The sequence below is a fragment of the Ochotona curzoniae genome, unplaced genomic scaffold (genome assembly GCF_017591425.1).
Source record: "Ochotona curzoniae isolate NIBS_2020 unplaced genomic scaffold, NIBS_Ocur_1.0 contig_291, whole genome shotgun sequence".
Classification (NCBI taxonomy): Eukaryota; Metazoa; Chordata; class Mammalia; order Lagomorpha; family Ochotonidae; genus Ochotona; species Ochotona curzoniae.
This window is the reverse complement of record NW_024465649.1, coordinates 951,837-973,901: the sequence shown is the minus strand read 5'-3', so window position 1 is coordinate 973,901 and position 22,065 is coordinate 951,837. Positions and strand designations below refer to the sequence as shown.

The 22,065-nt window shown below is 38.4% G+C and overlaps 1 protein-coding gene across 10 annotated transcripts in view; it reads left to right on the top strand.

Annotated features, from left to right (window-relative positions):
- MIER1 (MIER1 transcriptional regulator) overlaps positions 1-15,053 on the top strand; it is a 67,366-nt gene extending 52,313 nt beyond the window's left edge. For all 10 annotated transcript variants that reach the window (XM_040978405.1, XM_040978399.1, XM_040978400.1 and 7 more), the window contains 4 exons: positions 994-1,088; positions 3,572-3,699; positions 9,359-9,498; positions 12,098-15,053. In XM_040978405.1, the coding sequence (XP_040834339.1) occupies positions 994-1,088; positions 3,572-3,699; positions 9,359-9,498; positions 12,098-12,426 (692 nt within the window). In that variant the 3' untranslated portion in view covers positions 12,427-15,053. The remainder of the gene's footprint in view (positions 1-993; positions 1,089-3,571; positions 3,700-9,358; positions 9,499-12,097) is intronic.
- Positions 15,054-22,065: the final 7,012 nt, after the last annotated feature.

Below are 22,065 nucleotides of genomic sequence, written 5' to 3'. Positions count from 1 at the left end.
GGCTGCTGGATTTGGCCTAGCCCAGCCCTCACTGCTGGCAGCCATGCCAGGGGTGAAGAAGCAGATGCAGGACCTGTCTTTACTGCTCTCCTTAACTCTGTGCCTCAAATAAATAAATCTTAGGGAGGAAATAAAGCCATTTAAGCAAATATTTAGAAATACATTAATGTCTTCAAATTTCAAGACACGTGTATAAATATTCTCTTAATTGATCTTAGTAACAGTCTTGTAAGCTGAGTAATATTATAGAAATGTTTGAGGCAAAGACTTTGAACTAAAGTGACTTGGTTGAAGCAGACATAATTCATATACTGTGAAGCCAAAACTATAATCTTGATTTTCCTTTTATACTATAATTCTGACTACCATCCTGCATCATAAAGAATATTCTTCTTAAATATTAACAGATGATATTTATATATTTGTTCAACCAAAAAAATGAGTCTCCTGAGTTTCAGGGTGTAAATATAAAGAAAATCCCTGCCTTTGTGGTGCTGATGAAGGTGGCTAAGGACACTGAAAAAAAGTTATGATGAATTCTTCCGAGAATTTGAGTACTGTTGAAATCTATTGCATTGGGCTTTCACTTCATTTGGGGAAGAGAAAGAAGGCTTTAGGAGGATTTTTGCTCAGGTATAAAGCACTTACCTCTGAAAGCAGGTATAATATTATAGGAAGCAGGAAATAATTCCAGGCAAAGAGGAGACCATGCAGAGTTTGAAGTAAAGACAAATTAGAAGATGTATACTATAGTTGAATCATGGAGAATTGGGCAGAAAGACATCCAAGGGGAAATAGGGATCAAGCCATTAGAAATTTTTATGAAATCAAGAATTTTTCATCTTATGTTTTGTAATAATTAGTAATAGAATTAAAGAATAAAATACTTTCTTCATTTTTACTACAAAGTTAAATATATGCAGTGGTGTTTTTTTTTTCACATATGGCCATGAGGAAAATATTTCTAAAAGTTTCTCACACATATTTTGTCAGAGGAATTGTCTGTGTGGACGGAGGAAGAGTGCAGAAATTTTGAACAAGGGTTGAAAGCCTATGGAAAGGATTTTCATTTGATTCAGGCTAATAAAGTAAGTAAAAATATTTATTGTTTCTTAAAAAGGGAAATTTAGTTTAATGGCTCTTAATATTTTATATATTTGTTGTATTTTCTGGTGCTACAGACTCCGCATCTGATATTGAAATAGTTCATAGCAAATTATAACAACCATGCCTGGATTTCCTGACAGAGTTTCCAGGTGACTAGAGGTATTCAGGAATGAGCTTCCCTTGCAGCTATGTCGATGAGATGTTTAGTAGGTTGTGTATGTGTGCCGTGAAGTTACCAGTAGGCATTTCCACAGTCGTAGGCAGTGTTGTAAGGGTAGACTTTAATTCATTTTGAAATTTAAAAGCACTTGAGTCTTAATTGACCCATAATCACATACTTAAGGTCTAACCTGGTTTTAATCAAGATTGAATTTAATGTCCTGGAAGCATCTATGTCAGTAAGGATTGTCATAAATTTAAATTTTATTTGACATGTTCACTTAACCATTCTATATTGGTAATGTCAGTTCTGCACTGAAACTTCTATTAATTATTTGTATATTTGATTTGCGGTTTAATCCTTACACAAAATTAAGTAAAATTTTGAACATACACAATTATTTAGAATAGAGAAGTTCTTTATACCTTTGTGAGATTAAAACAGATATAATCAAAGCTCAAATACAGTTCATTCCTAGGCTATGAATATCACATTATTTTTAATGACTACTAAAGCATCTTGGCTTCATGTAGCTCCTAAAGTATATCTGCTCAGCTTTTTGTGCAGCTTATCTAGAACTGTGTTCAGGGTTGTTAGGTAAAACTCTAAATTGTACTTGTACATGTGATCTGTTAGAATCCCCTTGACGTTTTTTCCTAACTTAATATTTAGTCTTAGTTTGTATTTGCATAAAGTAGTTCTAAGTTTGTTTTTCTTAGTTTTTTCAGACAATATTATATGTTAGTTCTTTATTCTCTTGGTGGATTTTGGTAGCTGAGATAAAACATAACCAAAAGAGAAGTTTTCAGTTTTTAATATTTTGGGACAACTTAGAACAGTTTCATTGATGTCAGTAAGGTATGCCCCTAATGTGATATCAGTCTGATACTCTTAAATGTAGTTAAAATTCCAGGAAAGCAAAAATGTATTGTATGTTATGATGTCTAGCCATACATTCATGAGTCTTCCCACTTACAACCTTATCACTACCATTTCATGACTAAGGGGAAAATAAGATTTTTCCAAAATGTGTGTTTGGATTCAAATAGCATTGAATCAAGCCATGGTATATATCTATTTGAGGTTAAATACAGAGAGCTGGGGCTGGATTGTAGTAGCAGTAATTTGCCTCAACAATGTTATTTTTATTTATTTATTTTTAAAGGAGTAAGAACTTAACTGGGTGACTTGAAATTATAAACCAGAAAACAAACAAACAGAAACAGCATACTTAACATGCTAATAAAACATGACCTGAATTTCTTTCCAAATTTTCTGTATGGTGATACCTAGTATTACAGAGTAGAAATCCGTTGACATGTATATTACATTGTCATGTTGAAAAATGGAAAGGGCAGTATTTAACAAGAATTGCCCAGTAAAAACATCAAGATGTTGTTTAATGCATAAACTTTACATCTTCATCCTAAGTTCTAGTATGTATTTTACTTTCAGTAAGACACAGTAGACTTGACTTGAATCTATCTAGAAATAAAATTCTAATAGACAAAGTGCTTGAGAGAATTTTTTTAAACTTTGATTTCTATCAGTCTGTGAGCAACGCGGGCCAGAATTATCAATTGCAGCAGAGAGGAAGAAAGAAAAGTAATTGTCAGGTAAAGAAGGATGTCATCAACAGTTATTTTCAGGTCAGATCAGTGCCACAGGATACAGCCTATTTCAAGTGCAGAAGTTTTGGGGGTTTAAGCATTTCCAGTTTTCATTCAAAACCTTTTTCCATTCTAAACTCTTAGTGGTGCTATTCATCAACCCTACCAGTTCTGTAAGCGATCTAACAAATTTTTTTTAAATACCACATTGAGCCATTCGGTTGTACAAGTAGATATGGCATGGTGTGCCACAGGGATAACTTAGAAAGCAGAGCATCACCTTATAAGAGCTGCTTGCTCACTGTGACATATTCTGACTTCCTAGAAAGTAAATTGATTCAGTCTGTATTGTTATTGGATCTTAATGGTAGGAAATTAGATTCCCTACATTCTCAATGAGTCAGAAAGTATTTGCAGACTCGAATTGACATTCTTGTTTACCTGAATGACACTTCCAAGCATTTTAAATAGGGAGTATTTATCTGTATGGTAAATCAAGATGATAGTGGGTAGTCTATTGTTTCTCAGTGGAAGTTTAGGAAGAATAACATAAATATTGCTGCTGGAGTATTATAGTTTGCACACAATACAGTGTGTGAGTTCAGGAGTTGCTTTCAAATTTGAGGAGATTTTCATGAAATGGCTCTGTAAAAGAATAGGTAATTCTTAAAAATAAGTGTTTTGTTTCCTATAGGTTCGAACAAGATCAGTTGGTGAGTGTGTGGCATTCTATTACATGTGGAAAAAATCTGAACGCTATGATTTCTTTGCTCAGCAAACACGATTTGGAAAAAAGAAATACAATCTTCATCCTGGTGTGACGTGAGTTCATTTCTTTAAATTTCAAAAATTTTTGTTAGGCTTTTCTGGATTTTCTTGGGAGAATTAGATTTTCAAAATATTACCTTTATGAGTCCTGCCTTGTATGTCGAGGATCCCATATGGGTGCTGGTTTGTATCCTGGTTGCTCCATTCCCTTCCAGCTGCTTGCTTGTAGCCTGGGAAAGCAGTAGAGGATGGTCCAAAGCTTTGGGACCCTGCACTCACGTGAGAGACCCAGAATAAGCTCCTGGCTCCTGGCTCAGCTCTGGTGTTGCAGCCATTTGGGGAGTGAACCAGCAGATGGACCATCTTTCTCTGTTTCTTCTTCTCTCTATAAATCTGACTTTCCAATAAAAACTAAATAAATCTTTAAAAAATAATACATATTACCTTTATGGTAGACTTTACGTTAATTTAAATTGAATATATGTTCCCATGTCTTTTAAAAAAAATTATTTTTATTAGAAAGGCAAATTTACAAAGAGATGGAGAGATATAGTGAAAGATCTTCCATCCTCTGGTTCACTCCCCAAGTGGCTGCAATGGCTAGAGCTGAGCTAATCCAAACCTAGGAGCCAGGAGCTTCTCCCAGGTCTCCCATTTGGGTGTAGAGTCCCAAAGCTTTGGGCCATCCTATACTGTTTTCCCAGACCACAAGCAGGTAGCTGGATGAGAGGTAGAGCAGCCAGGACAGAAACTGCCACCTGTATGGGATCTTGGCACATGCAAGTGAGGATTTAGCCTCTAGGTTATTGCACCAAACCTTTTACATGTCTTCATAGGGCAGACTTTTTGTTGTCTCAACATTTTAAATCATATTTCATATTATTAGAGACAATAAACATACTGTCAAAGTATGCTTTGTCTATGTATTAGGTGCTCCTGAGAAGAAATGGAATAGCACAGCTGTGAAATCATGTTTTGTTCCATTCTGTTGAAGCAAAATCACTTTGGGAGCCATGAGCATTGAAAGAGTATCTTTGGTGAAACTACAGAGCCATATATACTCAATGGAAGGGTAGCTAATACTGTTTATTTAATTACCATTTTTCTCTCAGAAACCAAAGTCACATTTGAGCACTGAGTGTGGAAGATAACAAAAGGATAAAAAGGAATACATCTTTCAGATTGTGTCTTCTTTCTTGTTATTTCCCTTATTTCTTATGATTTCCCTTTTCCTACTTTCCAAAATCATTTTCTTTAACATAAGCAACATTTAATAACTAGTAACACATGCAAAATAAGATTCAATCTATGTGAAATATTTTGCATGAAAATCTTGCATCTTGTTCCCTTGCATCAAAATTGCCTTTACCTCATTCAGCCACTGATTATTTCAGTATAAAGCATGTTGAATCCTTTATGTCACTGAAATACTTTCAAATGGTTATATGTGAGAATGGAATTAACTATGCAGTCCTTATCTTTAACCTCTAATTACAGACTAATACAAAGCTGTGATTCAGTTTGGTCAATATATACCAATAAATATATTCTTGGTGCTGTCCAAATTATTTTTTTAAAAGATATGCTTTTATATATTTTCTTTTAAATAATTTTTAAAAGATTTATTTATTCTTATTATAAATGAAGATTTATAGAGAGGAGAGACAGAAACATTTTCTGTTTGATGATTCACTCTCCAAGTAGATGTAACAGCCCGAACTGAGCCAATCTGAAGCCAGGAGCTAGGAGCTTCTTCTGGGTCTCCAAGCAGGTGCAAGGTCCCACGGTTTTGAGCTGACCCTGACTGCTTTCCCAGGCTATAGTGTAGCAGGGAGCTGTTTGGAAAATGGAGCAGCCATGAAACAGTGCCCATATGGGATCCTGGCACATAAATATAATTAATTAGCCACTAGGGTACCATGCCAGATCCTTATTTATTTTCTTGATTGTACTTTTCAAACTCCTAGGTGGGACTATTTCTTGGATCTTTGGATTTCAAGGATCTGGCCTAGCAGGATCACATGCTCCAAAACCTAAAGCAAAATAATATGAGAGAGAATAAAGCAATACGATTGGCCCCTGAGAATCATGTGACAGTTCCCTGTGCTCAGTGTCCCCCATCATTCAGAGTTACTGATTGCTAGAGTGGAGCTTCATGGATAGCAGTATTCCACATTTTATGTAATTGCTTAATGTTACTTAATGTTACAGAAGATATTTCTGGATTACTCATTGGTGTTAAAAGTTAATGATGTGGAACTTGATAACAGCAATCCAGTTCCAGAGTATATCTTAAAATAGTCACGGTTTTCAGTCTGTTCAATAGGGAAAAGCAGTAGTAACATCCTTCATTTTTTTCACTTGTTTCAGAACTGTTTATACATAAACTGTAGTCATTCTGTCTTCATCAGCAGTAATAGCATAAGAATTGCCATGTTGGGTCAGACCCATGGTTCATCCAGTTTTCTTTTTCAGAAAGCGTCACCAAGGGAAGTATTGTGGGCTGGCTTAGTTGGTCCTCTGAGATGTGTGAAGCTCAACAGGTTAGGTAGGGATGTACCACCAAAACTTCTAGTTTCTCTAATAAATTTCTCCATAGTTGCTGGCAGTGTTTTGGAAATACTTCACTCTGTAATTCTGATTTCTCTTACGTATTCTATAGATGGAGTAGCCTGAATTAACATAATACATATCTTGTCTGTCATAAAAAATTAGTGGTCCCATGGTATAATGGTATGAGGTGAACAAATGGGTTGTTCCCCTTAGTCAAAAATACCAGTTATGTCTTTCGTAAATAGTTTTTATTTTTTCTTAACTAATGGGATTTTTTTAACTGAAGTTGTGTTTTACCTGTGTAATTGTGGCATTTTTTTCCCCAACATAGCAAGAAATCATAAACTTCTATAAATGGAGTAATTTTTTTGGCTTATTTCTGCTATTTTCTATTAATATTTGCACTGTCAGTAATTGCACCAAAAATTAAGCTGATGCCTTTAATGACCAATTTGAGTCTTTTTTTATATCTTTCTAAAATCAAGATCCATGGTTGAGATCAAATTATCCTGAAAGCTACTTGTTCATTTTTCTATTCCAATTATTACCATATGAAGGACCTTTACCACTTTGAATACAAACAACCTTTCAAAGATCCTTCTACAGATTCTACCATTGCCTAAAGAATTGAGAACCACATGCAAATTGGAGATTTCACTGTAAAATATTCAGGCTTCAAATGTTTTTTTTGTTTGTTTTTTATTTGTTTGTTTTTTAATGGGAATGGAGGTAAAATTAACTCTACAAGATTCCAGTTAACTGAATGTTGCCCCAACTTTCTGGATAGTCTTGATGACTGTTTCTGTCCTAAGTTTAACTGGGTGTATGAGTTTTTAAGAAATAGTTCTTGTGGTACTTTCACAGTATTACTGCTAAAAAAATTTCAAATAATTTTACTACGTTATCGACTCCAACTTTTTTTTGGCCTTTTAGCATTGACCATTATCCATTCCCATCATGCCATGCTTTTTATCCAACAGTTCTTCATCATGCATGTTCTGATTAACTTTAGCTTCTGAAGTTCCTTTGACATTCAACAAAGTCGTTTGTTTCAAGTACTCTTCAAATTTGTCTGTAATCATCCTACATTTGTAATAGATAGAGCTCAAGGGGGTCTTAATAACCATCAGATTTAATTCTCTCCACTTGCTAATGAGGAAAGTAAGCCTAAAATGTCAAATTGATAGGTCACTGTCATACATTTCATGTTTTTGAGACTTCAGATGATTGGAAGTTTCTTGAGGTCAGGGACTGTGCTGCCTTTTTTTTTTTTAATCGCCATAATCCAGGGACCAGTGATCGTACAGTTTGAGATACTGCTTACAAATTAACATTGTGTTGTTGGCTATTAACCTACTTGCAGGAAAGTCTCAAGAGCTGCCACTGTTTGTTTCTTACCCCTTCATGCTTAGAAAATTCTAAAAAATTTGTCTTAAAATCCTATCATGCGTATTCTGAAGGAATTTTAAACTGTAGTGCAGTTTTTATTGTTCATCATATCACGTACATTTTAAGTACAAATAGCACAGTGTACACAGAATCAGCAAGTTCACTTTGCTTGGTATGGGCAAACTTTTTCTGTAAAAAGGTAGTAAGTAAATAGTAGGCTCTGCAGGTCTTAAGATTTGTTACAAACTACTCAGATGAACATTTCTCCTATGAGAGCAGTGATACATCTTGAAACCAGATTAGAATAAAACTTTGTTTATAAAAACAGGTGGCGCAGTGGTTAAGGTCCTTACCTTGCACGCCCGGGATCCCATATGGGCGCCGGTTCTATCCCGGCAGCCCCGCTTCCCATCCAGCTCCCTGCCTGTGGCCTGGGAAAGCAGTCGAGGACGGCCTAAAGCTTTGGGACCCTGCACCCGCGTGGGAGACCCGGAAGAGGCTCCTGGCTTCGGACCGGCATAGCATCAGCCGTTGTGCTCACTTGGGGAGTGAATCATTGGACGGAAGATCTCCCTCTCTGTCTCTCCTCTCTGTATATCTGCCTTTCCAATAAAAAAATAATAAAAATAAATCTTAAAAATAAAAAACAAAACAGGTGGCCACCCCACAGGTCATAGTTTGCTGATCTTTGTTTTAGTGACTTAGGAGCACTATTTTTTCCGTACACATATCTAATACTACAACCATGTAGTACACAAGACAGGTAATTTGTCTACATTGTATGGGTAAAAACGCTAAATAAAAGCAGTATTTGGCACAGATCTGCTGTTAAGCCAAAAGCCAGTACAACTAAGTAGTTCCATTGGAGTAACTGAGGATGGAATGAGCTCATCTCTGATGAGATACTGATAGGATGAGGCCAGTAAACATGCGCAGGAATTTAGCTTATTGTAGCTCAAATTTGACAAAGGTAGTGTACAATGTATTAAGGATTTTAGGCCCTCCTTTGTTTTCAAGGTAATGCCCATCTGCATCTTAGAAATTGCTTTGTAATACTGTTGACATCATCCCTATCTTTTCACTTACACAGGCCTTCTGGTTTTAGTTGGATCACTGATCACACAGCCACAATGTATCTATCTATTTTTAGATTTATTTATTTTTACTGGAAAGGCAGATATACAGAGGAGAGAAGAGACAGAGCAAAAGATCTTCTGTCCTCTGATGCACTCCCCAAGTAGCCGCAATGGCCAGAGCTGAACTGATCCAGAGCCAGGAGCTTCTTCTTGGTCTCTCCTACATGGGTGCATGTTCCCAAGGCTTTGGGCCATCCTGGACTGCTTTCCCAGGCCATAAGCAGGGAGCTGGATGGGAAGCAGGGCTGTTGAGATTAGAACCTGCACCATATGGCATCCTGGTGTGTATAAAGCAAGGACTTTAGCCACTAGGCTACCATGCCAGGCCCAGTGCCTATAATTTAAAAATGTTTTTAAACGTTACGTAGGTCTTTAAAATTTGCTGGTTTGAAAAAGCCTTTATGTGTTTTCTTCTGTAAGTGTGTAACCAAAAGTATATTCCATTTATAGTTTAGATGCTGGTGCGATAGACGAAGCATCAGAGTATATGTCAGAAAGTTCATGAGATTTGGTTGCAAGAATATTTAGATCCATAACACTCATATTTATTAATTATGTCTGTATTTTATCTCAGCTAGTTGCAGTTTTCAATTTTTTTAATGTGAGAAAATAATTGGCTTTAATATAATTTTAAGGGATTACATGGATCGGCTCCTGGATGAAAGTGAAAGTGCTGCTTCTAGCCGAGCACCATCCCCTCCCCCAACTGCCTCGAACAGCAGCAACAGCCAGTCTGAGAAGGAGGATGGCACTGTCAACAGCAACAGTCAGAATGGTGAGTAGTCAGGGCAGTGCTCTGCGTCTTCCTGATTAAAGATGCTTTTCTCCCAGCATCTCAATGCTTTCAGATGGAAAATAGAAATTCTCAGGTAACGGATGAAGCGCGTTATCAGCGTGCATTTATACGCCGACCAAATACAAAGGGATTAGAAAGATTGCTGTCTGACGCTCATCACCACGAAGTCACTTTGATTATGTTTACTTTTAGCAGTCATCCTTTTTCAGGAAGGTGTTTCTTTGTTTTTTTCAGTAGCATCTCTTTTTCAAGTGGTTGGATGTATATGGATACAAGTACCTATGTTCTTGTATGAAAATCCCAACTATTTCATGTGCGAAACACAGGTATTTATGAAATACCTTGAGTTGTTAACACTTCATCAGAAAATTACTTTGTATACATAGCTGAAAAGAAGTAGATAACAAAGACGCTGTGTTGAATGTTTTTCTTTGTTAGTATTGTAGCATTGAAGAGTGAGCGAAGATAAAGCACTATGCATTAATATTCTTCAGGATCACTTGATTTTTTTTATCTCCATGAAAAAGCAGCAACAAGCATACCCATGTATTTGAGGTTCAGATAGTTTTCTTGTTTAAAATATACAATGGACCAGAAATCATTCTGCTGATAAGCAAGAATTAGCCAAAAAATCATTTTGATTTCTACTTTAAAATGTCATCCTACTTAAGAGAGGAGCAAAACAGAAAAATAAGCCGCATGTCCTCAGCTCTGATTTATAGGAGAAAACTGCCAGAGAGAGGGGAAAGTCGGTGTCGAGCTAACCTAACCCTAGAAAAACTGGAAGATTTAATGAAAGCTTCTTTTTTTTTTAAAAAAAAGATTTATTTTTTATTTATTTGAAGAAGAGGTACTTAATCCACTGGTCCTCCACGTCTAAATGACGATAACCACAAGGGTTAGGCCAGGTCAGAAATGGAAGCTTCCTCTGAGTTCCCAGGTGGGTTGGTAGGGCCTAAGTAGTTGAGCCCTATTCTGCTTTCACAGGAACATTAGCTGAGTGCTGGATCATAACTGGAATAGCTTTTACTCAACTTGGCATTCGTTTGGGATACTGGTATTGCAGGTATTGGCTTAACCGACAGTGCCGGTTCTTGTTCTGAACTTCAGTCTCAGCATTAACATTGCTAGTGTAACGTCTATACTTCGTTCATTCCTTGAGCCCTCTATTTTCTTGCTATTTCTCCTCCAAGTCAAACAGAGCTTAGCGTCCTGGTCCAAGAAGATTCATTGACATGATGTTATTTTTTCTTTTCTTTTTTTTACTATTTGATGAGAACCTACCTTATATCATGTATTACAGTCAAGAATTTCAAACTTTCCAAGAAAGATTGGGCTTCTAACTCAGTGCTTTTTAAAGATTCATGCCTTGAAGCAGATTATTTTGCCCTAATCACAGTCTCAGCTAGCTTGTGTGGGGCTTGCTGCTGCAGAATTGTGTCCGGTGTCAGATGCTGTATAAGCCCTGCATACATGATTTGAGTATTTTTGATTTGATGGAATTACAGTGTTTTCTTTGACCAAAATGTAGCATTTGAGGTTCATCCAACTACTGAATATTTTCTAGGTACTTACATTTTAATTTTTTTATAATCTATTCCTGTTTCATTTGTTTATGGTAATTTTTTTTAAGATTTCTTTTCTGTTTTTATTGGAAAGGTTGATTTTACAGAGAAAGAGAGAGAAAGGTCTTCCATCTGTTGATTCACTTCCCAGATATCCACAATAATCAGAGCTAAGCTGAAACAGCCTAAGAGCTAGGAGTTTCTTCCAGGTCTCCCACATGGGTTCCATGGTCCCAAGGCTTTGGGCTGTCCTCCAGTGCTTTCCCAAGGCACAAGCAGGGAGCTGGATGAGAAGTGGGGCAGCCGGGACTAGAACTGGCATGCATATGGGATGCTGGTGATTGCAGGTGGAAGATTAGCCATCTGAGTCGTCACACTGCCTCCCTCCTTGTTAGTTATTGTAAATCACTTTTATTTTGCTCACCTGGATGAATTTGTATTCACTTTCATCACTTTGAAATTTATTTTTGGACACTGCAGCATTAACTTTTTAATGCCATAACAGATGACTGAAGTCCACTTAGGTAGGTAAATATAGAGTGATCTTTTAAAAGCATTGTACCTATATATTTACATTAAGAGTAAAGTCATGGCATTGATTTTATTTGGCAGTAAAAAACTTGAGATATTTTGTTTCTGTATGGTTTTAAAAGGCACAGATCTTTGGCTAAATCTGAATAATTTATGCCTGTCTGTTTTTGAATTCTTGTTGTCACATAATACCTAATACTGCTTTTATATTTGCCAAATTCTGTTCTTTCCATTTAGCAACTTATATTTATCCCTGCAGGATAAATATCTTATTGTCCTCATTATGTGTGTAATGAAATTGAGCGTCAGAGCTAACAGGGCAAAATTCACATTGAATGTATTATGTATGCGCAAATTTGTGACTGCTTTGTTAGCTCTTTTGAAGTTTCTTTTGAAAGCTCTTTTGCAGTAGTTATTTTGTAACAGTTTGCAATTAAACAGTTTTATGTTAAGCAATTTTATTTACCTTCTTTCCAATTTAGGGTTGTCATCTAATGGACCAGGTGAAATACTAAACAAAGAAGAAGTAAAAGTGGAAGGGTTACACATTAATGGACCAACAGGTGGAAATAAAAAGCCACTTCACACAGATGTGGATACTAATGGTTATGAAACAGATAATCTTACCACTGACCCCAAACTTGCTCATGTAACTGCAAAAAATGAAAATGATTTTGATGAGAAAAGTGAGAGACCCGCCAAAAGGCGAAGGATAAACAGCAATGGAAAAGAAAGTCCAGGTTCTTCTGAATTTTTCCAAGAAGCGATCTCACATGGAAAATTTGAAGAACTTGAAAACACAGATGACTAAATTTTAAATCTGTTCTACTTTCTTTGGAGTAAATTCTGGTGTGACTAAAATTTTCAGGGTTTATGGGTTACCTTAAAAAGTTGATTTCCTTGAAGCAGTTATTTTAAAATAGAAAAATTTGAATTAAGTACTAACTTTAGAAAATAAGATTTCATCATTTTGCCTTTTTTGAATTTTTCATCTAAAAACAGTCAAGAAGCTTTTAAGCATATCAAAAATAGTTTAGGGTATTTGAACCAAAAATTTATCTGTATATTCTAATTTGATATATTTTAAAATTTTGCTGTATGATAATTTCTTATTTTGATACGAAGTGGGCAAAAGCCAAGTTCAAATTTCTTCATAACACCAACTTCTCTTGAGTTTCTTAAAATGTCTTCATAGACATTTTTCTCACCATACAAAATGATCATTATTATTTAAGGAAACCCTTATGAATCCTGAAAGTTATGCTAGCATGATTTTTTTATATATAGAAGTTTAAAAATAAACCAAGTCAGGTTTGTATATGTAAAATTGTTGACATCAATGATGTCTTTCCATATTCTTATCTGGGCTTAAGAAATACATTCTGTATTTTTCCAGATTCTTTGTAGCCTTTGAAAGATTTTTACAGTACATATGTCTTGACTGAGCTGTCCTTTCTTAATACAAAGCTTGTATAATTTTCTTAACTTGTACAGTTGGTAAACTTTTATGAGAGGAATTGATACTCTGAGTCTGTCAGCTTTCATTTTATTTTGCTAAGGTTTTTCTAATGAATTTTTAAGTGTTTGTGTAGTAAATAAGTCATGTTTCTTATCCAGGTGGTAAAAGCATTCATAAAGGATTGTGAATTTTTTTTAATTTGTATGTAAAGACAAATAATTTGAGAATTTGGAAATTGAGCATGATGCTTAGATTGCAGCTTTTCTTTTGCATTTGCCATAATTTTCAGTCATGTTTGAAACAAGAGTTTCTTGTCAGCTTTAAGAAGTTAAATGTGTCACACCATGATCCTGTTCAGTTATTTTTATATTCATTATAAAATCTCCCGACTTTTTGCATTAGACAAAGGTACCAGGTCAAGTGATATTTAGATATTGGCACAAAGAGTAACTGTTGGCAGATAACACTGATTTTTATGAAGAAAATGGGATGACGTTTGAAGAGTGTGCAGACTTTGCTGTTTGTTACAATCCAGTTTTTCAGATTTGTTTTTCCAAAAATAAGATTTACAGCAACCATTGCTCTGTGTGATTATGAATAGGATTGTCCATCTTTATAGCCCTATAATAATGCCATTTTATTTCTAGCATAGAATTCTTGTTGAAAAAAAATCTAGTTGTACACAGCTGAAAGACCGATCTACATCCAAACGTGTAAAAGATTATTAGCCCCTGTTTTTCTCACACAGACCTACCCTAATGCTTATTTGATTTGCTTTTGGCTACAAACTCAAGAGCCACTACCTTTTTGAAATAAATCTTTGCTGGTCTTATTTTTAATGGCTCAACTATGTAATTCAACTTAGTAGAGGATTTTTTTGCACTGAGAAGTTATTGTTAAGACCTACCCCCCCCCCCATGAAGTATTACTGTTAACATACATTCAGACTGCTTCCCTTCACGATGTGAACAACTATTTTTCCAAAGCAGTGTTAAAATCCACTTGTGTAACACTTGACTTTGTAAGGTGTACATTCACTGTTATTACATGCATATCCAAGTGAATCCAGGTTTGGGGTGGAAGTGTTTGAAGTGTTGAGAAGTTTGAGTTTTTGTTGTTTTGTTTTACTTAAAACATTAATTTATCCAGAATGGCAGTAGTTTTAGCAGATGGTCACAGTCCATTTTTTAAATTGAATTTTATTAAATGAATCCAAAGCATCCTAGCTCTTGTCAAAGATAGCTACAGAAATGTTTCAAAAGAATGGTGATGCTGTACTTTTCAGACTGTTGCAATATTACAAATGCCATTTTCAACTTTCATTAAAAGATGCATTTTGTTTGCAGGTTTTGAAATTGTTGCAAACTATTATAGGAATGTTTTAAGTAAATTCTCAGGCATGTTTGCAAATATGGCACATGTATAAATGTTAGGAAATTTTACTTTGTTATCTTTTTAAAGTATGCCTAAAGACATTCCACTATTATACATTATTATGCTTTTGAGCTTTTCAGAAAGAAATATTTAATTGTATTTTGTTTATACCGATATTTTACATAGTACTTTGTTCATAATGCAGCCACTAGAACTTGATAAGTCATTGCACTATTTTGAAATGTTTAGTAATATCATGAATTTAACTTGCTTAACATTTAATACACTTCGTAACTTGTCAAATTGTATTGGGGAAATGAGCTTTTGTTAATAGTTCCAGAGACTGCCACCCCATTTGCAACCCTAGGCTAGGCACTATCATTTTCCAACAGTTCAGAATCTGCACTTCAGTTTAATACAAATCTCTTGACCTTTAAAATGTATTTGAAATAATATTTAAATAGGCATTTAAAATTATGAATTAGATGTTTTTAAATTTATGCATACTAATTTTGCACTGTAAAATAATTCCCTTCTCCCATTCCTTGTCTGCCATTCTGAATATGCTTATTAAAATATTTTTCTAAATAAATTTGCCTACATTATACTGTGTGAATGTTTTTCATTAGATTAAACCACTAGTGTCGCCGCACTAAAATGAATCTCGAGGGCCTGGAACAGCCACCACAACCGGCACAAACACACTGAATGGACACACATACACACACACAAACGAACAGGCGAACAAGAAAGGAGAGACAAACGAAAAGGGGCAGGCGAACGAAAAGAGTTTATTGCTGAAAAACGGGTTGCTTATATACAGTTCTCCACCAATCACTTCTCCCCGTGGGTCCACTTGGTGTTACCTGATAGGCCAGTAGCAATGACATAATCGCTAGCCTATCCCTGTGACTTCCTGTTTACCTGCTGGTGGGACAAATCCCACCACCTGGCCCTGGACCAGCCGCCATCTTGCGGCAGCCCCTCATACACATGGGGTCGGCTCCCAGCGCACTGCTCCCCACACGCTAGATTTTAATTCTAGGCTTTTAAATTTGTGTGATGCACATTAATTATAACACAGATATGTACCATTTCTGTTCCCTCCTCTTGCACATGTCTCTGAGTAGTTTCTGGTAGTTCTTGGTCCCCTTCACCTCATGTTGGATGATGTATTTTTTCATCTTTTTTCCACTCAAAAGATCCTTCAGTTTCTAGCCTTCCATTCACACTGTTCCTCTTCCTTTTGAACTTTAAGTAACTGAAGGTTGATGAAATTGTAGGCAGTAGTTAGATGTGTGCTAATGGCTGTGTGTCATCACTGAGTATCAATCAGGTAATGTTTTCCCAGTTATAATTCATAGTGTAGGGACAGGGATTTCCAAATTTTAGCATATTGCTCTCTAAAACGACTTTTTTGCATGACAGACTTCTAATGTGTATGTATGTATATATATATAGAGAGAGAGAGACAGAGATTTAAATCACAGAAATCGACTCTTTAAAAATCAAATTTCTGGGCCCGGCGTGGTGGCACAGTGGTTAAGGTCCTCACCTTGCACGCCCGGGATCCCAAATGGGCGCCAGTTCTATCCCGGCAGCCCCGCTTCCCATCCAGCTCCCTGCTTGTGGCCCGGGAAAGCAGTGGAGGACGGCCCAAAGCTTTGGGACCCTGCACCCGCGTGGGAGACCCGGAAGAGGCTCCTGGCTTCGGATTGGCATAGTTTCGGCCCGTTGTGCTCACTTGGGGAGTGAATCATTGGACGGAAGATCTTCCTCTCTGTCTCTCCTCTCTGTATATCTGCCTTTCCAATAAAAATAAAATAAATCTTTAAGATAATAATAAGTTCGGGCCTGGCGCGGTGGCGCAAGTGGTTAAAGGTCCTCGCCTTGCACACCCGGGATCCCATATGGGCGCCGGTTCTAATCCCGGCAGCCCCGTTTCCCTTCCAGCTCCCTGCCTGTGGCCTGGGAAAGCAGTCAAGGACGGCCCAAAGCTTTGGGAGCCTGCACCCGCGTGGGAGACCCGGAAGAGGCTCCTGGCTTCGGATCAGCATAGTATCGGCCCGTTGCGCTCACTTGGGGAGTGAATCATCGGACGGAAGACCTTCCTCTCTGTCTCTTCTCTCTGTATATGCGCCTTTCCAATGAAAAAATAATAAAAATAAATCTTTAAAATAATAATAAGTTCCTGTAAGAGGAGGCTGATCTCATGTATTTGAGTTAATCCTATTTTCCATAAGCTCATTTATTCAATACTCGTTTCTTCATTATTGTCTTGACCTTTTTTAGTTTGTTTATATTGATTTTCCATGAAAGGTAGATAGAGATGTCTTGTGCCTTTTCAGATGACCACACCAGGCAGAGCTGGGTCATGCCAAATCCCAGAATTGAATCCAGGTTTTCTGGGTTAGTTCTAGAAGTGCAAAATTAGACCCATCACCTGTTTTCTCCTGGGTGCACACCAGCAGGGAGCTGGATCAGAAGTGAAGGCAAGACGAAGCCAAGTACTCTGATGGGATACGGGGATCTCGGATATTGATTTAACACTTAAGACCTGTCCTGTGGAAAACTTGCTATAGAAACTTGATCAAATTCTAAATACTTAACTCATCCTATTGACACTGAGATTTGCTTGAAGTTTAGATATTTTCCTTATGTTTTTATATGCCTGTTGGCCATTAAATACTTGGACCTCTATTTTCACAATTACTGTGCTTGACTGTGGGTTTAGAAATGTTACATGTTCTCTTTGAGAGGCATCAAGTAAGAGGATTTTTTTTAATTCAGGCATGTAATTCTAAATTCTAAAAATTTTTCTCATTTGTTGAAAAATTAAACAACGTAATTTTCCTTAAACGTCACATTTCTAACATTTACTGTGAAACTTATGATATCAGAGCAGCTGTCAGAACTGCCCCTGTATCTTCTCATTGGCCATGTAGTGAGCAGCAGGCCTTTCCATGAGAAAAAAAGATTCGATTCCAGAGTTAGAAATGGTTTCTTCAGAAACTGAGGGAGATCAAGAAGTGAATGGCATCCGGGTAACCTTAACATGAGCCATTTAAAATTGCTCACCAGAAAATCTAAGGAAGTGAATTGTTTTAAAAATAGCGACTTTTGCGGTTCTTGGTCTGCCCCTCTTGCCAGCTGTGCCTTGGTTGTGGGAGTTTCATAAAGGCTGTTTCTTGGTAGGAGTGGGAACTTGCAGGTATAGTTTTGTTCAGAATTCTGAGTGCTCTTACACAGGCAGAAATAAATGCTCGATTAATTCCATGTGAGAATGTAGCTGAGGGAATTTTGGTTGGCTGGTGGTTCTGAGCTTTCAAGCAGTTTGAATTAGTTTCATAACTTGACTTACCATGTGACCTTTTGGTCTACTCCTCGCTCTTCCAGTGTTTAATAGAAGTTCTCATTTAAAAAACACTGTGGGGCCCGGCGCGGTGGTGCAAGTGGTTAAGGTGCTCGCCTTGCACGCCCAGGATCCCATATGGGCGCCGGTTCTATGGTTCTATCCCGGCAGCCCCGCTTCCCTTCCAGCTCCCTGCCTGTGGCCTGGGAAAGCAGTCCAGGACGGCCCAAAGCTTTGGGACCCTGTGCCTGTATGGGAGACCTGGAAGAAGCTCCTGGCTTCGGATTGGCTCAGCTCTGGTCGTTGCGGCCGCCTGGGGAGTGAATCATCAGACGAAAAATCTTCCTCTCTGTCTCTCCTCTCTGTATATCCGCCTTTCCAATAATTAAAAAAAAAAAAGATAAATAAAAAACACTGAGGTTACACTTGTGCTGTCTATAAAACTTAAAGGGCTAATGCTAATACTGAGTTTAAAAAAAAATAAGCCCACTTAAGGTTGTGGTAGATCAAAGTTGTGGTAATACTGTTAAGGAAAGAGCAAGATGATGCCTGTTTTGAGTAACGGAGAATATTTTTGAGAATAATGAAGGACATAGCCCCAAAGTGATTGTGATTTCTGAGTGGTAGAATTACTGTGGTCTGACAGTTCTGTTAACGAAATCTAGTAAGCACAGGTGCTGTTGGGGTTTTTGCATGAGCAGTACATCCTGACAGTAAGGTGCATGAGGGGAAGGGGCTTCGCCAGGCTGCTCCGAGACCCAAGCACAGTGCCTCTTAGCCCACAGACATCCCACTGAACACCTTGCCTACTGTCACTAGGAGGGATAGCGTTGCTCTGGCTTTGCTGTCTGCCTCACTCTGTGTCTGCCTTTGGGGATAAACCCCGACCTGCCCCCATTCTTTAGTTCTACCTGACAACATAAAAGTGCACTTTTCCTAGTCCCAATCCAAAGTCTGCTGTGTTTCAAGATTTACCTCTTTGGCCTCCATTTCCTACCCAGCGCCCTGCTGTGGCCTAGAAAAGCAGCCTGGAATTCCCCCTAGGCAGTGTTTCTAGCATGAGTGTGCTCTTTTTCAATCTCTTAACATCTCTCGTCCCATTCTTTTTGTTGTTGTTGTTAAGATTTGTGTATTTTTATTGGAAAGTCAGATTTACAGAGCGGAGAGACAGAAAGATCTTCTGTCTGCTGATTCACTCCCCAAGTGGGTGCAGGGTCCCAAGGCTTTGAGCTGTCCTTGACTACTTTCCCGGGCTGCAGGCAGGGAGCTGATGGGAAGTGGAGCAGCTGGAATTAGAACCAGAGCCCATATGGGATCTCTGAGTGCAAGGCGAGGACCTTAGCCACTAGGCTACTGTGCTGGGCACCTCCCATCCATTCTTAGACACAATTAAGTACACTTTGGTGATGCTGTCATTCTCTCAAAAATATTCACTCCCTGAGGGATAAATCACCTAAGAGTAAGCAGACATAAGGCACTCCTAATAAAATTCTTCTAATGACTTGTCTTAACACACAGCAATGTTACTAGAAAAGGGCTTTAGAGTGAAAGTACAAATTCTGAATCTGTCAGCTGAGTGAGACAAAACTGTTAACCTTGTTTAAGCCACCATTTGTGTATCCGTCAAGTGCTGTCAGGACCAAAACTACTTGAAGCCACAATTTAGGGCCCATCTGGTGACGGCACACCCATCGGCCTGTGCAGCATTTATCCCCCAGCACTAGCTGTTGCCACAAGAGGGAGCTGTAGCACAGCTTTCCTGGCATGACTGCCTTCTCAAATTCCACCAGTCACCAACTCCTGCTCAAAGGCTCAGACTATGGTATGGGAACTTCGAAGCATGGCATCTGACAAGCATACACTGGTAGGTGGTGGGTGCGCCACCACGTCTGTTAGAGACTCAGAGAAACAGGAACGTCACATCATCTGTGAAGTGCCATGGTGCTTGGAGTGAGCAGACAGGGATTCAGTGGGGTTCCAATACTATGCTGGGCAGTTACACCTCCTTGAGGTTCCTCTGCAAAACCTGTGGCTTTACAAATAGACAAAATGGAAACAGAGACCCCAAGTGATGAGAACTGCAGGGAACAAGAATGGGAGAGGGAGGGTACTGGTAGTTGCCTACCTACTATGGGTATGCAAAGGTACCGGCTCCATGTTCCACTCATTCAAGCACTGCCATGTAGTGTTCCCAGATAACCCTCTCTTGCTGTGCTGCGAGGCAGCCATGTGACGTAAACCTGCAGAAGTCTGAATGAAAGAGCATGTATTGTCTGCCTTGTGGCAGAGTGGGTCAAGCTAATACTTGCAACACTAGCATCCATATCATAGCACCAGCTTAGGTCCCAGCTGCTTGGTTTCATAAGGCTTCATGCTAATTCACTGAAAGGCAACAAATGGCCCAAATGCTTGAGTGACAACATGGGCAAGCTGGATGGAGTTCTGAGCTCCTGCCTTTGGCACAAACCACCCTGGCAGTTGCAGCCATTTAGGAAGTGACCCCACAGATGAAAGATACCTACTTTCAAATGAATGAATAGACGGACCCAGCACAACTATTTAACCGGCTGATCTCCCTGCTAGCTGGGATCTCATACAGGCACTGATTTGTGTCGTGGCTGCCCCACTTCCCATCCAGCTCCCTGCTTGTGGCCTGGGAAAGCAGTAGAGGATGGCCCAAAGCCTTGGGACTCTAAACCCACGTGGGAGATACAGAAGAAGCTCCTGGCTTCGGATTGGCTCAGCGCTGGCCATTACAGCCACCTGGAGAGTGAACCCGAGACAGTCCAAGCCTGCTAAGACCTTGGCCACACCTTCAAGCGCGTGGCACAAAAATTGTGCAGCTGTTTCCTAACTGATTGAGAGACCACCCATGGGGGACATCTTCCCCACAGATGCTTGCCCAACTAGGAGGGATCAGGGAAGGCTTAAAATCGCAAGATTCTTCTGAAAACCTTTGGTGTCTCTCCCTTTCTTTCAAGAGGCACCCCCACCTCCCGGCTCTCCGGTAGGCACTTTCCCCTTCCCTCTTTTTTTTATATTCACCTTGTCACTTTGCAAATAAAACCGCTCTGTCTGCCACGATCCCCAGCTTTTTATTTCTATAGTAAATGGAGGAAAGAACCCACCGTGCTTATCTGGTAACAATCCAGCAGATGGAAGATCTCTCGCTCCTCCTTCTCTCTGAATCTGCCTTTGCAAGAAAAATAAACGAGTCTTTTAAAAGACATTTAACAAATAAAAAGAGCATGTGTCTTTAACAGATTACAAAGAAAAAAAGCCAGTCAAATGATTTTTAAAAAGTTGATTAAAACCCACAAAAGGACAGTCAGTTCAACAAATGGTGTTGGAATACGTGATGTAGATCATTCTCTCTCCATCTCTTTCTCTTTTTTCAAAATAAAAATGGTGTTGCAAAAAGATACCAATATGCAAAAGATCTTTTACATTGTATACAGGAACTTCAAAATGTCACAAAAAATACCTGTTAGGTAAGAACTATGCATGGACTTCAAGATTTAACATATCAATGTGCTCTGAGGGGCTTTTCGAGTTTGCTTATTCCAAATGACCTCTTTGATGGATATATTTCGTTTGGGGTTATTTCCTAGTAAAACAGCTGAGAATAACAAAGCTGATTATGCAGACTGACAGATGCTGAAAGCACAAAGGCTGGTATTCTTTCCTTCAAATGCACTGCAAGTAGACCGAGCTCAGGAGCCAAATGGCTAAGTCTTGCACATGCTGGGATCCCATATGGGTATTGATTCGTGTCCCAGTGGCTTCACTTCCCTTCCAGCTCCCTGCCTGTGGCCTGGGAAAGCAGTCAAGGACGGCCCAAAGTTTGGGACCCTGCATCTGCATGGGAGATCCGAAAGAGGCGCCTAGCTACTGGCTTCAGAGCAGCTCAGCTCTGACCGTTGCGGCCACTTGTGGAGTGAATCAGCAGACGGAAAACCTCTCTGTCTCTCCTTCTCTCTGTAAATCTGACTTTCCAATTAAAAAAAAAATTCATACTACTTATACAAAGCTTTCAGATGGAAAGGAGTATGTTTTCTCTTACTTGGTCTGCAGAACTTGAATGCCATCCTCATACACAGGCCAACCCTTGGCTGTTGTATAGACTGTGCTCACAGAAAAAGAATATGAATACATGTTTTCAGGAAAAAGTATTTATTTAACGCCATTACAAAAATAGTTAGGCACATAATTTCATGTTTATGTCACCTGATTTACACACCTCAATCCTCAGTATCTTTTAAAAA